The sequence below is a fragment of the Dendrobates tinctorius genome, unplaced genomic scaffold (genome assembly GCF_039654945.1).
Source record: "Dendrobates tinctorius isolate UK_male_01 unplaced genomic scaffold, ASM3965494v1 ptg000003l, whole genome shotgun sequence".
Lineage (NCBI taxonomy): Eukaryota > Metazoa > Chordata > Amphibia > Anura > Dendrobatidae > Dendrobates > Dendrobates tinctorius.
This window is the reverse complement of record NW_027361671.1, coordinates 43082911-43105975: the sequence shown is the minus strand read 5'-3', so window position 1 is coordinate 43105975 and position 23065 is coordinate 43082911. Positions and strand designations below refer to the sequence as shown.

Sequence of the window (23065 nt, the reverse complement as noted above, 5' to 3'; positions counted from 1 at the left end):
AGAGTAGGTGGCTGATGGTGCTTCCACCCTTGAACTTGTATCCATAGCCAGACTCTGTAATTATCTGACTGAGGGGGTTCAAGCCTATGCAGAACAGCAATGGGGACAGTGCATCACCTTGTTAATATGCCGCATTTGATGGTCACTTGTGCTAGTTGTCTTGGTTGACTTCCAATGTTGCTCTCCACAGCCCCATTGAGTTTCTGAGGAAGGTTCTTAATGTCCTGTTGACATTGTAGAGAGACAAGCATTCACAGATCCATGTGTGTGTGGCATTGAGTCATAGGCTTTCCTGTAGTCAATCCAGGTTGTGCTAAGATTGGTCTGTCTGGATCTTGAGTGACTGCTCTATCTACTAAGAACTGGCGCTTAGAGCCTCTGGTGTCTGTGCCGATGCCTTTCTGAGCTGGATTCATGTACAGGTTCATATGGTTCTGTAGCTTGGTGGCTATGATGCCTGACAGGAGTTTCCATGTTGTTGTAAGGCAGGTTATTGGGCAGTAGTTGGATGGAACTGTTCCTTTATGAGAATCCTTCAAGATCCGCACTGTTCTACCTTGTGTTGGCCAAGTTGGATGGTGGCCTTCTTCTAGCAGTTGGTTAATCTGCTTTGCCATGCGTTCATGCACCGCTGTTAATTTCTTTAGCAAGTAGGTGTGGATCATGTTTGCCCCAGGTGCTGTCCAGCTCTTCATGTTCTTGACCGGATGTTGGAGGTCTGCTTCTGTAATGGTGACTGGTTCTTGCTCTAGGTGGTTGCTGTTTCATTCTCAGATCTTGCAGCCACATTGCACTGGTGTTGTGTGTTTTTACCTTCCACAATATGTCCCTCCAGTAATGTTCAGTCTCTGCTATTGGTGGAGTTACTGCCTTTGTGCTGTTGTTCTGTAGTTGGGAGTACACTTTGGATGGTTCTTTGGAGAACAGGGCATTTATGATTCATTAATTGATTTAGGTTTTTTCCGTTAGTTGGGATCTTCGCGCTAAATGCTGTAAATGTATTTCAGACTGCGCATACACAGTAGGTACAAAAAGTATTCAGACCTCTTTAAATATTTCACTCTGTTTCATTTAAGGATTATGTAGGCCACTGTGCTCTTAGGAACCTTAAGTATTGCAGAAATTCTTTTGTAACCTTGGCCAGATCTATGCCTTGCCACAATTCTCTCTCTGAGCTCCTTTGCCAGTTCCTTTGACCTCATGATTCTCATTTGGTGAGACATGCACTGTGAGCTCTTATATAGACAGGTGTGCGCCTTTACAAATCAAGTCCTATCAGTTTAAATACAGCTGGACTCCAATGAAGGAGTGGAACCATCTCAAGGAGGATTACAAGTGGACAGTATGTGACTTAAATAAGAGTGTCTGAGCAAGGGGTCTGAATACTTATGACTATATAATATTTAAGGGTTGTTTTTTTCAATAAATTTGCAAAAATTTCTACATTTTTGTTTTTTTCTGTCAAGATGGGGTGCAGAGTGTACATTAATGAGAAAAAAAATGAAAATGTTTGAATTTCCCAAATGGCTGCAATGAAACAAAGTGGAAAATTTAAAGGGGTCTGAATACTTTCAGCAGTGTGTGTGCATATGTATATGTATATACACACATACACACACACACACACACACACACACACACATACATATACATACACTGCTCAAAAAATAAAGGGAACACAAACAGCAGAATATAACTCCAAGTAAATCAAACTTCTGTGAAATCAAACTGTCCGCTTAGGAAGCAACACTGATTAACAATCAATTTCACATGCTGTTGTGCAAATAGCATAGGCAACAGATGGAAATTATTGGCAATTATCAAGACACACTCAATAAAGCAGTGGTTCTTCAGGTGGGGACCACAGACGACATTCTCAGTACCAGTGCTTTTTGGCTGATGTTTTGGTCACTTTTGAATGTTGGTTGTGCTTTCACACTCCTGGTAGCATGAGGCGGACTCTACAAGCCACACAAGTGACTCAGGTAGTGCAGCTCTTCCAGGATGGCACATCAATGCGAGCTGTGGCAAGAAGGTTTGCTGTGTCTGTCAGTGTAGTGTCCAGAGGCTGGAGGCGTTACCAGGAGACAGGCCAGTACACAAGGAGACGTGGAGGGAGCTGTAGGAAGGCAACAACCCAGCAGCAGGACCGCTATCTCTGCCTTTGTGCAAGGAGAAACAGGAGGATCACTGCCAGAGGCCAGCAAAATTACCTCCAGTAGGCCACAAATGTGCATGTGTCTCCACAAACGGTTAGAAACCGACTCCATGAGGATGGTCTGAGGGCCCGACGTCCACAGATGGGGGTTGTGCTCACAGCCCAACACCATGCAGGACGCTTAGCATTTGCCACAGAACACCAGGATTGACAAATTCGCCACTGGCGCCCCATGCTCTAAACAGATGAAAGCAGGTTCACACTGAGCACATGTGACAGACATGACAGAGTCTGGAGACACCGTGGAGAGCGATCTGCTGCCTGCAACATCCTTCTGCATGACCGTTTTGGCAGTGGGTCAGTAATGGTGTGGGGTGGCATTTCTTTGGAGGGCCGCAAAGACCTCCATGTGCTCGCCAGAGGTAGCCGGACTGCCATTAGGTACCGAGATGAAATCCTGATACCCTTTGTGAGACCATATGCTGGTGCGGTTGGCCCTGGGATTCTCCTAATGCCGGACAATGCCAAACCTCATTTGGCGGGCGTGTGTCAACAGTTCCTGCAAGATAAAAGCATTGAAGCTAAGGACTGGCCCGCCCATTTCCCAGACCTGAATCCGATTGAGGATATCTGGGACATCATGTCTCGCTCCATCCATCAAGTCACGTTGCATCACAGACTGTCCAGGCGTTGGCATATGCTTTAGTCCAGGTCTGGGAGGAGATCCCTCAGGAGACGACCCGCCGCCTCATCAGGAGCATGCCCAGGCATTGTATGGAGGTCATACAGGCAAGTGGAGGCCACACACTTTACTGAGCATCTTTTCCTTGCCATGAGGCATTTCTACTGAAGTTGGATCAGCCTGTAATTTAATTTTCCACTTTGATTTTGAGTATCATTCCAAGTCCAGACCTCCATGGGATATTCATTTTGATTTACATTGATAATTGTTGTTTTATTCTTCTGAACACATTCCACTATGCAATGAATAAACAATTTTTAACTGGAAGATTTCATTCAGAGATATCTACGATGTGGTATTTTAGTGTTACCTTTATTGTTTTTGATCAGTGTATATACACACACACATATATACACACACTTTGATTCAATTCCTAGAACTAATTCAATCTACGTTTAGGCTATGCAAACACACAGTTTATTAAGTGAATCAGCTACACAATCCTCCATAAAATCACTTGAAAAAAACTTCCTATTTATTTTTTTTTGTACTTTTCCAAAGTTTTATTCTTTTTCAAAACAAAACAAGACAATAAAATCGAGTCATTAATTGACGCAACAGACGTTAGATCATACAAAATCAAGTGCAAGCGCAAACATAGTGATCCAAGTAATGGATAAAGTACAATAAACGGTATGTCACAAATCAAGTTGAGGGACCACTTTGTTAAATAAAAATCCTACCAAACTCATACTAACGGGGGAGGGAAGACATGGTCCCATACAGACCATTTCTTGAAGAATTTGTTGAAGTGATCATTATGAAGAGCAAATTGTAGCTCATGTGATCTATGTTGATTGATCAGTTTAATTATGTCATTAGAACTAACTTCCTATTCATTTTAACAGGAAATCTGGTTTATCATTTTATATGAGCTTTTGTGCTTTTCTTTCTCCTTAGAGCACACATGTCAAAATCTGGCACAGGGTGGTTTTATTTGGCCCACAACACCAGGACCACCACGCCTATGTGGGGCCATTATTCTATGTAGAGGACCTTGTCGGGGGCCATTATTCTGTATGGAGGACTTTGTGGGGCCCATTATACTGTATACTGCTTGGCCCACGACTTTGTCCAAGTTTTTCATTTTGACCCCTTGTGTGTTTTGAGTGATTATATCAAAACCACTGCAAACAGCCAATTAAGTGATTCTTTGCTCTAATCAGGGACTCTGCACCTAAACTACGCTGCTCTCAAATGAAAGAAACAAAATCCTGGTGACCGATTCCCATTAGACACTTTTTTTTTTTTTTTTTTTTTTTAAAAGGTTGCAAAAATGCATCAAAAAGGTAAATGCACACAATGTAATTTTCAGTTGAATACCACCTGTAATCCGTTTGAAAAGGTACCGGAAGAGTACACAGCAATGTCAGAAAGACATTACTGTGGATATGTTAACTCTTATGTCATTTCTTTTAACTGCTTCAGGATTTGGAAACCATGAAGCGGTTAAAAGTAGCATGTGCATCCATCGGAAAGCTTCCGCTAGTTATAGTTTATGAAAAAAAGACGCCCGCGGCAGGGCCGATGCAAAAACGATGGCAAGGCATCCAGAGGAGATGCTTCAGGAAACTACTAAAGGTGTATTCCTGACGTGGTTTCGCCTTGAAATTTTCGGTGGTTCCCCCAGTGTCTGAAAGATGCTGTGTGCAGATAGCCAAAATGCTCATTGAACACGTCAAAAAAACTGTGTGTGTACATAGCCTTACAGCCTGCATGTGAATCGCCATCCTTCAGTAACACTCCAATACTCTCAAAAGTGCTATATGACTTCCAGATAGGAGAATACTGCAGGGCCCAATTTATAGGAGCACACGAAAAAATGAGAATAGTATTACAATAAAAAAAATAAAGATTCCTTTTCTTCTTGCAAACATAAAACACGCTTCTATTCTGCAGAACTAAAAATGTGATAGCTAATATATTATTTTTCTGGAGCTACAGGTAATCAAAGAGCAGAGTTTAGAGAACAGCAGTGTGGTCCCATAACTCCCTTCAGCTCCTTGTGGGGGGGGGGGGGGTCACAATTACTTTCTGCCTGTCCTTTACAGAAGTCTTCACATACGCTGATCTCCCGCAACTGCTATTAAATATACACTCACTGGCCACTTTATTAGGTACACCATGCTAGTAAGGGGTTGGACCCCCTTTTGCCTTCAGAACTGCCTCAATTCTTCGTGGCAGAGATTCAACAAGGTGCTGGAAGCATTCCTCAGAGATTTTGGACCATATTGACATGATGGCATCACACAGTTGGCGCAGATTTGTCGGCTGCACATCCCTGATGCGAATCTCCCGTTCCACCACATCCCAAAGATGCTCTATTGGATTGAGATCTGGTGACTGAGGAGGCCATTTGAGTACAGTAAACTCATTGTCATGTTCAAGAAACCAATCTGAGATGATTCGAGCTTTATGACATGGCGCATTATCCTGCTGAAAGTAGCCATCAGATGTTGGGTACATTGTGGTCATAAAGGGATGGACATGGTCAGCAACAATACTCAGGTAGGCTGTGGCGTTGCAACGATGCTCAATTGGTACCAAGGGGCCCAAAGAGTGCCCAGAAAAAATTCCCCACACCATGACACCACCACCACCAGCCTGAACCGTTGATACAAGGCAGGATGGATCCATGCTTTCATGTTGTTTACGCCAAATTCTGACCCTACCATCCGAATGTCGCAGCAGAAATCGAGACTCATCAGACCAGGCAACGTTTTTCCAATCTTCTACTGTCCAATTTCGATGAGCTTGTGCAAATTGTAGCCTCAGTTTCCTGTTCTTAGCTGAGAGGAGTGGTACCCAGTGTGGTCTTCTGCTGCTGTAGCCCATCTGCCTCAAAGTTCGACGCACTGTGCGTTCAGAGATACTCTTCTGCCTACCTTGGTTGTAACGGGTGGCAATTTGAGTCACTGTTGCCTTTCTATCAGCTCGAACCAGTCTGCCCATTCTCCTCTGACCTCTGGCATCAACATGGCATTTCCGGCCACAGAACTGCCGCTCACTGGATTTTTTTTCTTTTTCGGACCATTCTCTGTAAACCCTAGAGATGGTTGTGCGTGAAAATCCCAGTAGATCAGCAGTTTCTGAAATTCTCAGACCAGCCCTTCTGGCACCAACAATCATGCCACGTTCAAAGGCACTCAAATCACCTTTCTTCCCCATACTGATGCTCGGTTTGAACTGCAGGAGATTGTCTTGACCATGTCTACATGCCTAAATGCACTGAGTTGCCGCCATGTGATTGGCTGATTAGAAATTAAGTCTTAACACACAGTTGGACAGGTGTACCTAATAAAGTGGCCAGTGAGTGTAAATGTCACAGCAAAGCGAAAGGTCCAAATTGTGGAATTAGCACTGGAAGAAAGTGCTAGTCTGCACAACAGTAAAAACGAACAAGTATCAGTCCAGTCATTTAAACTTTGGATTACAATCATTACAAGTAGGAAGAAAAAGAGGTTACGGGAACAAAAATGTAATACCCCGGAAGGCTTGAGACCTGTGAAAATAGCAAAACCCCCATTCCTTGCCTTCCAAGCAGCAACTATGCGTTACCATCTGCTGACAAGGCGGTGACGTCATGACCATAGTACATTACCGCTGCTGTGTTGCTGGAGCGGTAAGAGGTAAGCTTTGATTATTTTTTTATTTTCAAAGCTATTGGGAAGAACATAAATCCTAATGGTAATAACAATGAATGTGTTTTACAACAGAATGATAAATGGTGTAGTAGAAATAGCAACAGAAAGCAGAGTTACTGCCTATAACTGAAAGCAAGGACAATCTACAGAGGAGAGACTGCAGGAATGTATTTCTTCTCTTTGGAGGCTGAGGAGGCACACTCTGTGCAGTCCGGAGTCCGTCGTGAAGATCACAGCACAATGTGACAGTATGTTGTAAGTGATGTAAAAACTTGCTTCAGTCTAATAATGATGGGACACTTCTGTACCAGACACTGTGTGCTGTGCGCATCTTGTCCCCCGGGCCCGTGATTTCTTTTACTTACAGATCAGGAATTCTCCCAAAAATACACTACTCATTCAGTAGTCCAAACTGCTATGAGAAGGGCATGTAAACATATTGAGATAACAAAACTAAAAAGACCTCCATTTGCACATGAAGAGGCTAACATCATTGGCCTTAAAGGTGTGGTCCGGAACGAACATTTAAACCTAAATGTCTATGTCATAATTTATCTCTTTTCTAATATGGTTTAATGAAAAAATCTCTACAGTTCCTTCACTCCAATATCTAACTGCTTTACTTTATTACCTACTTCTTGCTTGATGACACTTTGAGAACTCCCAGTGCATGCTGGGATACTCAAAAGAGACGTCATTATGGGGCGGAGGCTGAGGTCACTGCCCTGAAATGAAGTGTCATCAGTGATGTACTTTTCAGGGACTGGGCTAATCCTTGCTCTACTGAGCATGTGTCGGTTGTCAATTCTAAATGATGCTCAGTAGGATCTTGTCACTGTGCATTAATCTTTTAATGCGCAGTGACAGTGTGCTCCCTCTCCAACTCTGATGAGAAGTGGCGAGCTGGAAAGAGTGCACATTTAGTGTACATTTTAAGAAAAAAAAAAGCAACAACCAGCCTCACCCTTGCAAATAATATAACTTTTGGAGGGCACGGCTGGTCTCTGCTCACCTGGTAATCTTATCTTACAATATGCACTGACAGTGCACTCTATGGCTGGCTCGTCACTTCTCATTAAATTTGGTGAAGGATTGCAATGTCACTGCACAATAATAATAATAAATTTAATTTCTATAGCGCCGACATATTCCGCAGCACTTTACATTTCAGAGGGGACTTGTACAGAAAATAGACATTGCAGCATAACAATAATCACATAGATTATAACAAATAGCAAGAGGAATTAGGGCCCTGCTCGCAAGCTTACAGTCTATGAGGAAAAAAAGGGGAGACCCGAAAGGTGGGTGGTAACAGTTGCCCTGATTGTATGGACCAGCCATAATGTTAAGTGTGTAACAGTACAGACAGACACAGAGGACTAATGGATGCATAAAGCATGTGGGAACATGATGCAGGGAACCTGGTTATGTTCTTAAAAATGTACTTGGGTTTTATCAGAATAACAAATGTAATTTATGGCAAAATTAATGAGATATTGAAAGGATACGTTATGATGTAGGATATCTATCAGGGCACTTTTTATTAAGTAGATATTATAATATACACTGCTCAAAAAAATAATGGTTACACAAACAAGACGATGTAACTCAAAGTCAATCACTTTTGTGAAATTATCCTGTGCAGTTCTGAAGCAACATTGATTGTGAATCAGTTTATCCTGCTGGTGAGCAAATGGAACAGACAAGTAGAAATGATCAGCAATTAGCAAGACAACACCTATAAAGGAGCTGTTGTGCAGGGGGGACCACACACCATTTATCTGTTCTCATCCTTGGCCATTGTTTTGGTCACTTTTGTATTTTGTCATTGCTCTCACCCCTAGAGGTACTGTACAGTAGCATGAGGCAGAAGTGGCTCAGGTAGTGCAGCTTATCCAGGATGGCACATCAATGCGAGCTGTGGCAAGAAGGGTAACTGTCAAAATAAAAAAATGGTTAAAGCATTTGTATTTTGATATATAAGTTGGTTTTTGGTATGCACCTGTTCAGATTAATTCTTGGTGTCTCAGTCAGTTTTCTGTCAGCAGCGTCCAGAGTGTGGAGCAGACACCAGGAGACGTGGAGGGGGCCGTAGGAGGGCAACAACCCAGCAGCAGGACCGCTACCTCAGCCTTTGTGCAAGGAGGAACAGGAGGAGCAGTGTCAGAGCCCTGCAAAATGACCTCCAGCAGGCCACTAACATCCATGTGTCTGCTCAAACTGTCAGAAACCGACTCCATGAGGGTGGTATGAAGGCCCGATGTCCACAAGTGGGTGTTGTGCTTACAGCCCAACACCGTGCAGGGCGATTGGCAAATTTCACATTGACGCCCTGTACTCTTCATCGATGAGAGCAGGTTCACACTGAGCACATGTGAGAGTCTGGAGACACTCTCAATATGTTGACATGCCCTTCTCATAGCAGTTTGGACTACTGAATGAGTAGCGCATTTTTGGGAGAATTCTTGATCTGTAAGTAAAAGAAATCACGGGCCCGGGGGACAAGATGCGCACAGCACACAGTGTCTTGCACAGAAGTGTCCCATCATTATTAGACTGAAGAATATTGCACAGTGACTAGATCTAGAGCATATGTCGGAATTGACAACTGACACATGCTCAGTAGAGCAGGGACTAACCCAGTCCCTTAAACAGAGGTCCAAGCCGTCTCGTGTGTATATCCCAGCATGAATTGGGAGATCCCAAACAAAGCATCATCAATCAAGAAGTAGGTACAAAAAAATTAGTAGTGAGGGCACAATAAGAAGTGTTTTTATTGAAGTATATTAAAAAACAGATTAGATTGAGGCATTAAATAGACAGACATTTAGGAATATAATAACTTAGTTATGGACCGGGTCTTTTTTCAACCTAACTATGTAACTATGCACAATCAATGGAGAAAGATTGAACTTGATGGACCTAGGTCATTTTTAAATCTATGTAACTATATATAACCACTTTAATGGCAAGGTAATAGAAATATTCTAGCATCCATATAATAAACAAAGATTAAAATTTAAGAGTACCGTAAGCTTCAGAAGTTTAGTGCATCTAATTGGCCACAATTTTGTAACGTGCCTTGTACCTATTACTGGCACATTTCCATTTCTCATTCTGTCACCAGATTGCTTCTTTGATTTCAAAAACCGCATGAACAAGAATGAGCGCCTCCTTTTTACCAGTTTAAAAAGAAATCTTACAAAAGTGGGCAATGCTACAGATGAGGATTCTCAGATTGTTTTGCCAAAAATCACTGCTTATCAACACCATTAGCGAGTACTTGGAACGTCGAGGCGTATGACACCACATGGGAAATAGTGCACATACCTTAACAACTGGATTTAGCAGAACCACCCCAGATTTCTTCGTTATAACCTGTTTTGTAGTATAATGATGTTCTATAAGCTGTGGGATTGTTGGAAAGCCAGTTCCTTCAAACCTATATAAATTCTGTTTAGAGGGGAACACAAAAAACAAAAAAAAAAAAACACAAATCACAATTTGAGAATGGGAGAAAAAAAATAAAATTAAGGTTTAGTCACACAAGAATTTAATTATGTAGCAATGACTGAACTTTATATATTTCCCCATCAGTGTCCTGTAGTGTGGAATATTGATGTTTCGAGAGCACCGAGGAGAAAATAATAAAAATTAGGTAAAAAAAATCAAATCCAGTATAAATATATGGTACATTTGTCTTCATGCTACTGATTACAATAATTGCTGATATTTACAATATATGTCAACGCAGATGCATAAAGATGAATGAAAACTGTATAATATTGTCATCAATATGGTTGAAAACAAAAATAAATATGGAAAAAACAGAAAGATTTGAGTGTTACCCAAAGAAGTGGCAATCACCTAATCCTGACATTTTGTAAAAACAATGTACATCATTCAGCCAGTGCCTGCGTTCTGACTAGGTGCCTGGCGCAGAATGGATGGCTAGTTGTGTTGACCACCCAAAAGTGAAATTGTTTGCAGCTGCCACAAAGGATACATTGCTTATAAGTATTAAATCAGCGGCTACTGAATTTAATAACCGTAACTTATTTTGCTCGCTTATAAAGCACCATTTATTCCACTACACTTTACAAAAATAACGACCACTGTCTCCATTGGAGTTCACAAGATTTAATTTCCCTATGAGAATGTCTTTGGAAGAAACCTGGAGGACCTGGAGGTAATCAACACAAATGCGGGGAGAAAAAACAAACTCCTTGCAGAAGTCGTCCTTGGCGGGATTTAAACCTAGGAACCCAGAGCTGCAAGGAAAGTTACATTCATCCATTTACAAAATTGCCAGAATTGTATTAACGTTTGGCCAGGAGCTATTCATACCAATTCTCCCCCATACAAGAATGCTTGATTTCCGTGAGAATGTAAAAAGTTGCAGTCAGATGTCTCTGACGGGAATATCCCCAACAGAGGCAAAGAATTAGGCACAATAAGCATAAAATGGGGGCAAAAGAGAAACTATGATTATACATGAGCTTATAAAGGCAGCATCCTAAAAAGACAAAGCTCAGCTCACATCCAGCCTATATTACAGGGAGGGACACGCCAATAAGAGAAAAATCTGAAACATGTATAACGCTGCAAACTGCATATCAGGAGGTCTGAACATGTACAAACTTCCCCCCTCCCTCAGTGTTATGCTCTAGGTCTATTCCCCCTGCCTGCACCAGAAAAGGGGCAAGGGCGCATGTACTGCTCTGGCTGGAGAAGCTGTCGGCAAACACCAAGTGTTCTCCTGGAGCCCCAAGAAGAAAATGGACATAAATGATAGCATCCCACCAGTTTGTACTGGAGCCCCGAATGCTCATTGTAGCATTGCGCCATATCTTATTTATTTATTTTTTTAAAGCCCACTGATGAATCTGGAAAAATTGAGAGGGGAAACCTATCGGTTTATGGATTCATGAAAATATCCTCATTAAGATACGCATCAATAGTATCAATATACCATCGGGATAATTACTCACGGATTATGGGTAAACATTTTATAAATCGGCCTATTCTTTACTCGAGCTTGGGTTACGTGCCGAGAGGCTGGCTGGGACCATCTTTGACCTCCATGTCCGATTACCACAAGTGCGCCTTCAGGACTGTCTTGGGCACATTTTCTGCTGGTTGCATATTTTACGATGATATGGCACCCTATCAGTTCCACCCATGCTATTTTTCGTGATATAATATTTTCTCCTCCAATTACCTTTATCATAGTTTTAACTATCTTCATTTAATTTCTTTTTTAGCTACACATGATTTAGAATACCTGGTTCCTTTACCAGTTCTAGGGCTCATTAGGGTAAGCAAAGATATGTCATTGAGCGGGGGCGCCATATCGTCCATATTAGGGCACCAACCCGCACGGATGGGCAGTCAGTTAAGGGCATATCTATGGGCAGATGGACCCCATGCTGCGTGCTTTATCTCACCAGTGAGTGATGTTACTGCGGTTAGCCCTGTTTTTGGCTTATTTTTCTATTTTTTCCTCACTTATTTTTGTTTTTGAGTGTTAGTTTTAAATATATTTAATGAAAGTATAGAGTTTTAGGTTTTTTTCCTTAATATGTCCTTCCCAGGAACACGTAGGACCCACAAGTGGAATAAATTGCAAAAAACTATGCATACATCAACAGCACAATAGGTATAAGTAAGTGAACACCAATAAAAACACAACAAAAAAGGAATATCTACATAACATGAGAGGTGTGTATAATATACACGATGGAGGCCCGATGCTATCGCATCGGGACGGCTGTGACGTCTCTAAGGGGGCAGGCTTCGCCGCACTGAGAATCTGTCGTCCCCAAGCACTCACCTACCCATCCACTTTCTCTTTCCACCATGGGCTGAGTTATCCTGTCTGTGCTCTCTCCTGTCATCTGTCTGTGTCTCAATCTATATTTAATGTATATATGTGATTTCTATGTCTTTTCTATGTGCCTATGTATTATCGATGTATGTTATCTGGACTTATCATCTATCAATGTGTGCGACACACTGTAAAGTGTATTTTGCTTTGTAGGTGCAGTGAGATGCTTTAACCTTTTTTTTTTTTTTTTTTTGTACAGCGTGTATTATTTTAGGTCCAGTTGACCAGCGACACGGTGTAACGTGTCTTTTGTAGGTCCAGCAACATGCTGTAACAAGTACTATTTTATGTCCAGTGTCATGCTGTAACGAGCATTTTTTATGTCCAGTGACACGCTGTAACGTGTATTTTTTAGGTACTGCGACACGTTGTAACGTGTATTTTTTCAGTCCAGCGACACACTAACGTGTATTTTGCAGTGAGAAGCTTTAACCTTGCTACTGCTGCCCGGCAAGGAGGGTACCCTGGTGGTCTGGATCCCAGTGGCGGGGAGAAGTCCTTGCAGAGTGGGGTCCTGGCGATGGGTGAGTCCCAGCAGAGGGGGGGTGACATATTGGAAGTGAAGTGTGTGTGTGGGGTGTGTGTCCTGCCGCTGCCTGCCCACCCACCTCCAGGCACTCACAGCCGTTAGGAAACACTGTGGTTTGCTGCCAGTGCTGGAGATGGGGTGCGGCGGCATCACCAGAGGGCACCAGCACCCCATATCCAGCACAGGCCGCAGTCTTTCCTGCCAGCTGTGACTGCACGGAGGTGGGTGGGCAGGCAGGTAGCGGCAGGAACCGGCGACGGCAGGTCCTGGCGGCGTTTCAGCGGCGCTTCTGGCGGCAGGTTCCGGCGGCGGGTCCAGTGGCGGCGGGTGGGGTCCGGCGTGGGTGTCCCGGCGCCCCATCTCCAGCACAGGCCGCGGTCTTTCCTGCCGGCTGTGACTGCACGGAGGTGGGTGGGCAGGCAGCGGCGGAATCCGGCGCGTGTAGTCAGGAAGTGGCATGTCCATCGGCGGGTCCAGTGGCAGCGGGTGTGGTCCGGCGTGGGTGCCCCGGCGCTGGTACTGCGGAGGGGCCTGTTACCGCCACCGGATGCCATATTGGAATACCCATCACTTGGATATTCCAATATGGCGGTCGGCGTACTTCCGGTTGGCGCGGTGAATTATGAGATTCGAGGATATCCAGACAGAAATGGATGACGGACAATTGAAGGCAATTATGTATATAGATTTTTATTACCATGTGTTTTGCCTCTTGCGTACAGCACATGCAGATGGCCGGATGTGTCCTTTGTGGACACTCATGCATTTTGAAAATGAATATTTTGTGATGTGTTTACACATCTTCTGAAGTGCAGGCAGGATTTTCATAATTTGCATATTTTCGATACATTTTTAAATATATATCTTTCTTGCCTTTAATGGAAATCCGTCACCCCTTTTTTCGAATATGAGCTGCCGGCACCGACTTCAGTGGCTTATCTACAGCATTCTGTGATGCTATAGATAAGGCACCGATGTAACCGGAAAGAAAAGTTAGATTATACTCAGCGGGGGGGGGGGGGGGCGCCCTCCCATCTTCATACGATGCCGTCCTCTTCTTTCCTTCCTGTCGTGGCACCTGCGCAGGAGCCATGACAGGAAGGAAAGAAGAGGACGGCATTGTATGAAGATGGGAGGCACCGGACCGCGACACTCATCAGACCAGACCACCGCCCCCCCGGGTGAGTATAGTTTCTTTTTTTTTTTCTTTTTCCGGTTACATCGGGGCCTTATCTATAGCATTACAGAATGCTGTAGATAAGCCCCTGATGTCGGTGCCGGCATCTCATATTCGAAAAAAGGGGTGACAGATTCCCTTTTATTTTGAGTTCCTTTTATTAGCAAAGGTATATTTGTATTTGTTTGTGTACATTTTATTTTGTCATTATATACTTGTTGCTATTTAACAATAATCTGGCCAATCTGCTGCAGGACAGGGAAACAAAAGTCACTAGATATAGCGTGTTGGCAGTCTCTTTTAAGGAAGGAAACAGAATTTTCCAAAACGTTTGCAGGATTGAACAGACTTAGGCCTGTTTCACACTTCCGTTTTTTCAAATCCGTCAAAATCCGTTGTTTTCCGTCAAAAAACGGATCCGCCATTTTTTGCAGGATCCGTTTTTTTGGTCCCATAGACTTCCATTACGGTTACCGCGGATCCGTCAAAAAAACGGATCCGTTTTTAAAAAAACGGATCCGTTTGCATCAGTTTCCGTCAAAAAAACGGAAACGGATCCGTTTGGCGGACACAAAAACGGAAGTGTGAAACAGGCCTTACATGAACTGTGTGACGTCACATGCTGCTGTACCTGTGGACGCATTAACTTTTTTTTTCACGTTCAGACACGCCACCGGCCAGGACTGCCTGTTCACTACATGGCAGCTCTAATTGCTTCTTTAATTTGCCAAAAACCTCTGCTCACCCATCGAATGCAGCTCTTCTTTCAATTGGATGCAACCAAGAACTTTGCTGGACTGCATAGCGGTGAATAGAGTAATCACCTACTTTGTTAGTGTATAGTGTTTTTGTTTGTTTTTTACTATGTTTGCTGAGTTTATTACTGTCACATATGATATGATGGCAGGGTGGGTAAATAAGACTGAACTCCACATTTCAATTTGCATAAATCCCCTATTTGCAAGCCTGGTTTGTCACCTACCCCAGAGCTTTCTATTCGGTACACATATCTTTTTTATGTTTTTATTGATGTTCATGCACATATATATCTTTTGTAATTTAGCACACTTGTTGCGGGTCCTACGTGTTCCTGGGAAGGACTCACTAGCACATAGGTATATAGAAACCTATTTATGGCTTCTTGAGTGTATGTTATGTAAGTTTGCACACGTTTGACAGGGTGTGCGACACACCTTTGTGCAGATTTTGTTTTTTTTTTAGCCACTGCATGCAGGACACTACTGAAAATCAAAATGTATTTGAACACAGCAGCTACTTTATAGAAGGACGGAGCTTCAGCCCTTGATTCTGAGGATAGTCAGAGGTTGAAAGGGTCAGGAAACACTAACTCTTATCAGCCTGTGGCCTACAATGAATGAACAGTGAAGTGGGAAAATGGGAAGTAACATGATTTTTAAGTGCAGGAAAATGTTTGTTGGCCAGTACAAAATAGGACATTAGATGCCCTACTAATAATGTAGCAGTCCTATGTAGCAGCCTTTTCGGCCTTGTCCTTGTCCCACCCTAGGTGTTGTTCTGTCATTCATCATTTTTAAATTAATATACACTGCTCAGCATTTCTACTTCTTCATACAATAAAGGCAGACCGTTTGTGATAAAACAATGTGAGAGAAGAACAGGAACTGGCATGTAAGATAGTATTAGGTGAAAAGCCTATGGTGAACATCTTCGTTAAAGTATCAAATCCAAGAAGGGGACCGAGGTTTGATAATGAGACGATGTGTGTGCGAGATGTATCCGACTTGAATTAAAGTACGTAGTGTTTGGTATGGCGGCCAAAAAACTCCCAACCAGGCCAAATAAATAGGAAGGATATCAATGTAGAGACCATACCAGACATTGTGAAAAATATTGCCATCATTATACAAAAACGCCCATTACTAGTGTGCCAAATACACAATACGAAGCGGCAGCAAAGTGTTAGCCCTGTTGGAGAGCCAGAAATATTCCTGTAGGTCACTTTTGTTGTCTCAATAGCAGTGTTCCTCAACTCTAGCCCTCAAGAGCCTCCTACAGATCATGTTTTTAGCACTTAGTATTGCCTAGGTGTTGGAATTATCATGTGCCATACTATGGAAATCCTGAAAATAGGATCTGTTGGTGGCTCCTGAGGACAAGAGATAAGGAACTCTGCTCTATAGGTTCTCCACCATCTGACTGCAATAACAACCTCATCTAGAGGAATGACGGTAAACCGGGAAACCGCATCCAAAGTGACCCACACATGACCCTTCACACCTACCGGAGTGGTTGACAGGCTTCCCTCTTACAGTAAGATAATGTCTCCAGCTCATGAATAATCCATATTGATTACATGTAGTATACACCACAGCATGGCATTGATTAAGCAGTATATCATCAAAAGGAATACTGCATAAATCCAAAGCAAAGAGGCCCCTGTAGCCCCCCCACACACGTCCCCAGATCTGGGTCTCTATTACAAATCTGACCTTGACCTTAAAGTTAGAGGGAATTTAGATTTATTGCAAATCCAATAGTACTAATTACTAATAATTATGTCACATTATGATGGAAAGCCAACAGAGATCATTACCAAACAACTGTACCAAGAACCGTATCACCATTAATACTGCAATACGAGATAGTACCGCCAGACCTTAACCACATACTATTAGCATTAACAGTAGTGATAAAACCAGAATGAGGATCCTTAAGCAAAACCACTGTACTAAGACTGATTTTACACCACCAAGGTGGAGAACAGTGACCATCTTTCGGATCACAGTCGTTTACTTTAACTTTTCCATTTGGCTTAGACCACACCTTCCATTCAGAATAATGACCCTCCATCGTGCCTCCTTATAGTAAAGACCCTCCATCGTGCCTCCTTATAGTAATGACCCTCCATCGTGCCTCCTTATAGTAATGACCCTCCATCGTGCCTCCTTATAGTAATGACCCTCCATCGTGCCTCCTTATAGTAATGACCCTCCATCGTGCCTCCTTATAGTAATGACCCTCCATCGTGCCTCCTTATAGTAATGACCCTCCATCGTGCCTCCTTATAGTAATGACCCTCCATCGTGCCTCCTTATAGTAATGACCCTCCATCGTGCCTCCTTATAGTAATGACCCTCCATCGTGCCTCCTTATAGTACTGATCCTCCATCAAGGCTCCTTATAGTAATGACCCTACATTTATTTTTAAGTTCATGTTTTGTTTTCAGTGGTTGTCGAGTACTAATTTATGCTCTACAAATTTACAATACAAATATACAGTGGTTGCAGAAAGTATTCAGACCCCTTTAAATTTTTCACTCTTTTTTTCATTGCAGCCATTTGGTAAATTCAAAAAAGTTTATTTTTCTCTCATTAGTGTACACGCTGCACCCCATCTTGACTGAAAAAAAATCAGAAATGTAGATATTTTTGCAAATTTTTTAATAAAGAATAACTGAAATATCACATGGTCATAAGTATTCAGCCCCTTTGCTCAGCATTGAGTAAAAGCACGCTTTTGATGTAATACAGCTATTAGTCTTCTTGGGAATGATGCAACAAGTTTTTCACAACTGAATTTGGAAATCCTCTGCCATTCTTCCTTGCAGATCTTCTCCAGTTCCATCAGGTTGGATGGTGAACGTTGGAGGACAGCCATTTTCAGGTCTCTCCAGAGATGCTCATTTGGGTTTAGGTCAAAGCTCTGGCTGGGCCAGTCAAGAATGGTCACAGAGTTGTTCTGAAGCCACTCCTTTGTTATTTTAGCTGTGTGCTTAAGGTTGTTGTCTTGTTGGAAGGTGAACCTTTGGTCAAGTCTGAGGTCCAGAGCACTCTGGAAGAGGTTTTCATCCAGGATATCTCTGTACTTGGCCGCATTCATGTTTCTTTCAATTGCAACCAGTCGTCCTGTCCCTGCAGCTGAAAAATACCCCTTAGAATGATGCAGCCACACCATGTTTCACTGTTGGGATTGTAGTGGGCAGGTGATGAGCAGTGCCTGGTTTTCTCCACACATACCACTTAGAATGAACACCAAAAAGTTCTCTCTTTGTCTCATCACACCAGAGAATCTTAGTTCTCATAGTTTGGGAGTCCTTCATGTGTTTTTTAGCAAACTCTATGCAGGCTTTCATATATCTGGCACTGAGGAGAGGCTTCCGTTGAGCCACTCAGCCATAAAAGCCTGACTGGTGGAGGGCTGCAGTGATAGTTGACTTTGTGGAACTTTCTCCCATCTCCCTACTGCATCTGTGGAGCTCAGCCACTGTGATCTTGGGGTTCTTCTTTACCTCTCTCACCAAGGCTCTTCTCCCACGATTGCTCAGTTTGGCTGAACAACCAGGTCTAGGAAGACTTCTGGTGGTCCCAAACTTCTTCCATTTAAGGATTATGGAGGCCATTGTGCTCTTAGGAACCTTGAATGCTGCAGAAATTATTTTTTAACCGTGTGCCTTGCTACAATTCTGTCTCTGATCTCCTTGCCAGTATCTTTGACCTCATGATTTTCATTTGGTCTGACATGCACTGTGAGGTCTTATGTAGACAGGTGTGTGCCTTTACAAATCAAGTCCTATCAGTTTAATTAAACACAGCTGGACTTCAATGAAGGAGTATAACCATCTGAAGGAGGGTCACAAGGAAATGGACAGCATGTGACTTAAATATGAGTGTTTGAGTAAAGGGTCTGAATACTTATGACCATGTGATATTTCAGTTTTTCTTTTTTAACAAGTTTACAAAAATTTCGACATTTCTGCTTTTTTTCCAGTCAAGATGGGATGCAGAGTGTACATTCATGATTAAAAAATGAACTTTTTTGAACTTACTAAATGGCTGCAATGAAACAAAGTGAAAAAATTTAAAGGGGTCTGAATACTTTCTGTAACCACTGTAGATGTTTCATACAGATCAGCACACGGCCATGTGTATGGTCTTTTTTTCTATTGATTTTCAATATTTGTGCAGCACCCCAATTTGATACGGCTGTGTCCTCCTCCTTTGCTTAAATTACTTGAGGTATCAAGATTTCATTTATTAGGTTTTAGTGATGAGCTTTTTTTTTTTTTTTTTTTTACAGACACTAATGCAACAATGCCTTCAATCACAAGATCAATGCAAGAAAAGCATTAAATCTGTAAAAAAAAAAAAAATAACTTCGGTATAGAAATTTCACAGATACTATTTATTACTAGGCAAGTGAGTATTCTAACTATATCGTCATTTTTCTGCAGATTTTTCAACTCCAAGAAGATTCTCAAGAGGGAAAAAAGTTCCCAGAATAAGTTAATATAAAAAGGTGAAGGCAACAGCACCCTTCATCAGTGAACAGACAAGAGACCTGGGCAAAGTGCATTGTGCGGGTCCTGAAGTAGCCATTTGGCTATTCGTGTTCTAGCCTCAGGGCTGGGAAAACAGTGGCGCCTGGCACCAACTAAGGCCTGTTTCACACATCAGTTTTTTTTGTCAGTCAACATCCGCTAAAATGGCGGATAGCGGATCCGTTCCTGTACTGACCACAACGTTTGTCACCGGAACGTTATTTTAACGGATCCGTCAAAGGAAGAATTTTAACCCCTTCACTACCAAGGGTCGTTTGCACGTTAACTCCCGGGCCAATTTTTACAATTCTGACCACTGTCCCTTTATGAGGTAATAACTCTGAAACGCTTCCATGGATCCCGGTGATTCTGACATTGTATTTTCGTGACATATTGTACTTCATGTTAGTGGTAAAATTTCATTCAAATAACTTGCGTTTATTTGTGAAAAAAACAGAAATTTGGCGTAAGTTTTTAAAATTTCGCAATTTTCCAACTTTGAATTTTTATGCCCTTAAATCACAGAGATATGGCACACAAAAAAACTTAATAAATAGCATTTCCCACATGTTTACTTTACATCAGCACAATTTTGGAACCAAATTTTGTTTTGTTAGGAAGTTATAAGGGTTAAAAGTTGACCAGCGATTTCTCATTTTTGTACCACCATTTTATTTTTACGGACCACATCACATTTGAAGCCACTTTGAGGGGTCTATATGATAGAAAATACCCAAAAGTGACCCCTTAAGGTGCTCAAAACCACATTCAAGAAGTTTATTAACCCTTCAGGTGCGTCACAGGAATTTTTTTTGAATATTTAAAAAAAATAATGAACATTTAACTTTTTTTCACAAAAAAATACTTCAGGTTCAATTTTTATTATTTTACCAAGTGTAACAGGAGAAATTGGACTGCAAAAGTTATTGTGCAGTTTGTCCTGAGTACGCTGTTACCTGATATGTGGGGGGGAACCACTGTTTCGGCGCATGGCAAAGCTCAGAAGGGAAGGAGCGCCGTTTGACTTTTTCAATGCAAAATTGGCGGGAATTCAGATCGGACGCCATGTCACGTTTGGAGAGCCCCGATGTACCTCAACAGTGGAAATCCCCCACAAGTGACCCCATTTAGGAAACTAGACCCCCCCAAGGAACTTATCTAGATGTGTGGTGAGAACTTTGAACCCCCAAGGGCTTCACAGAAGTTTATAACGTACAGCAGTACAATTAAAAAATAATATTTTTTCCACAAAAATGATCTTTTCACCCCCAAGTTTTATTTTCCCAAGGGTAACAGGACCCTAAAAGTTATTCTACAATTTGTCCTGAGTACGCTGATACCCCATATGTGGGTGTAAACGACTATTTGGGCGCATGGCAGAGATCAGAAGGGAAGCAGCACCATTTGACTTTTTTGGCTGGAATATAGATCGGACACCATGTCGCGACTGGAAAACCCCTGATGTACCAAAACAATAGAAACCCCCCACAAATGACACCATTTTGGAAACTAGACCCCCTCAAGGAACTTATCTAGATGTGTGGTGAGCACTTTGAACCCCCCAGTGCTTCACATTAGTTTATAACTCACGGGCCTGAAAATAAAAAAATCGTATTTTTTCCACAAACATGATCATTTAGTCACCAATTTTTTTTATTTTCCCAAGGGTAACAGGAGAAATTGGACCCCAAAAGTTGTTATCCAATTTGTCCTGAGTACACTGATACCTCATATGTGGGAAAAAACTACTGTATGGGCAACGCGTTGGGGCTCGGAAGGGAACTAGTGACGTTTTGGAATGCAGACTTTGATGGAATGATCTGCGGGTGTCACGTGCGTTTGGAGAGCCCCTGATGTACCTAAACTATTGAAACTCCCCACAAGTGGCCCCATTTTGGAAACTAGACCCCCCACGGAACTTATCTAGATGTGTGGTGAGCACTTTGAATCCCCAAGTGCTTCACAGAAGTTTATAACGCCCGGGCGTGAAAATATAAAAATTATTTTTTTCCACAAAAATTATATTTTTGCCCCCAATTTTTTATTTTTTCTAAGAGTAGGCTGATACCCCATATGTGGGGGTAAAACACTGTTTGGGCGCATGGCAGAGCTTGGAAGGGAAGGAGCACCATTTGACTTATTCAACGCAGGATTGGCTGGAGTTGAGATCAGACGCCATTGTTGCATTTGGAGAGCACCTGATGTGGAAACAGTGGAAACCCGCCAATTATAACTCCAACCCTAACCCCAACACACCCCTAACCCTAATCTCAGCCCTAACTCTTGCCCTAGCCATAACCCTAAAGGGAAAATGGAAATAAAAACATTTTCTTTTAATTTTATTATTGTTCCCTAACGAAGGGGGTGATAACGGGGGGTTCATTTACTATTTATGGCGGTTTTTATGTTTTACAGCTGTCGCACGCTAAAAGACACTTTTTATTGTAAAAATAGTTTTTGCATCACCACATATTGAGAGCTATAATTTTTCCATATTTTGACCCACCGAGTCATGTGAGGTCTTATTTTTTGCGGAACGAGTTGACGTTTTTATTGGTATCATTTTCGGGCACGTGACATCTTTTGATCGCTTTTTATTCCGATTTTTGGGATGCAGAATTAACAAAAACCAGCGTCTCATGAATTTCTTTTGGGGGGTGCGTTTACACCGTTCCGCGTGCGGTAAAATTGATAAAGCGCTTTTATTCCTCGGGTCAGTACGGTTACAGCGATACCTCATTTAGGTCTTTTTTTATGTTTTGGCACTTTTATGCAATGAAAACAATTTTATATAAAAATTATTATTTTTGCATCGCTTTATTCTTTATTTTGCGAGCTATAACTTTTTTATTTTTTTGTGGATGATACTGTGTGGCGGCTCGTTTTTTGCGGGACGAGATGACGTTTTCAGCGGTACCATGGATATTTATATGCATCTTTTTGATCGCGCGTTATTGTACTATTTGTTCGGGGGTATGATAAATCATTTTTTGCTTCGTTTTTTATTTTTTAAGGGATTAGCTAAAGGGGTTAAGTAATGGGACAGTTTTATAGGGCGGCTCGTTACGGATGCGGCGATACTAAATATGTGTACTTTCAATGTTTGTTTTTATTTCCAAAAAATGAATTTATTTGGGAATATTTTTTTTTTTTTAATTTAGCGATTTTTTAAAAATTATTTTTACACTTTTTTAACTTTATTACATTGTCCCAGGTGGGACATCACTGTCCTGTGACAGATCGCTGATCTGTCACATCACAGATCACTGTGACAGATCAGCGATCTGTCACAGGCACTGCTGCGGACTTCCTCATGCCTGCGCTTTGCAGGCAGTGAGGAAGTCAGCTCCCTACAGGCCCCCGAAGGTCCCCGTCGCCATCTTGGATTCGGGGGCCTGCAGGGAAAGAGCCCCCAGCAGCAGCGCTGCACATTTCGCTGATGTGGGGGCTCAGGGAAGCACGGAGGGAGCCCCCTCCCTGCCGATGCTTCCCTTTAACCCCCGGTACAGAATATGGTCAAGCCACTTGCTCAAAGTCTGTCAACTTGTCTTGAACCTGATACCAGTAATCCATGACACACTGCTTGACAAGACCCTTAAAGCAGATCAGTAAAAGCTCCCATTCTAAC

The 23065-nt window shown here is 42.2% G+C and overlaps 1 protein-coding gene across 6 annotated transcripts in view; it reads right to left on the bottom strand.

Annotated features, from left to right (window-relative positions):
* Positions 1 to 23065, bottom strand: part of FER (FER tyrosine kinase) — a 416817-nt gene that overhangs the window by 193988 nt on the left and 199764 nt on the right. For 5 of the 6 annotated variants that reach the window (XM_073548571.1, XM_073548350.1, XM_073548410.1 and 2 more), the window contains exon 14: positions 9875 to 9997. In XM_073548571.1, coding sequence (XP_073404672.1) covers positions 9875 to 9997 — 123 coding nt within the window. Of the gene's footprint in view, positions 1 to 8061; positions 8481 to 9874; positions 9998 to 23065 lie in introns of those variants that run through there. The other variant, XM_073548649.1, reaches the window with a different exon arrangement.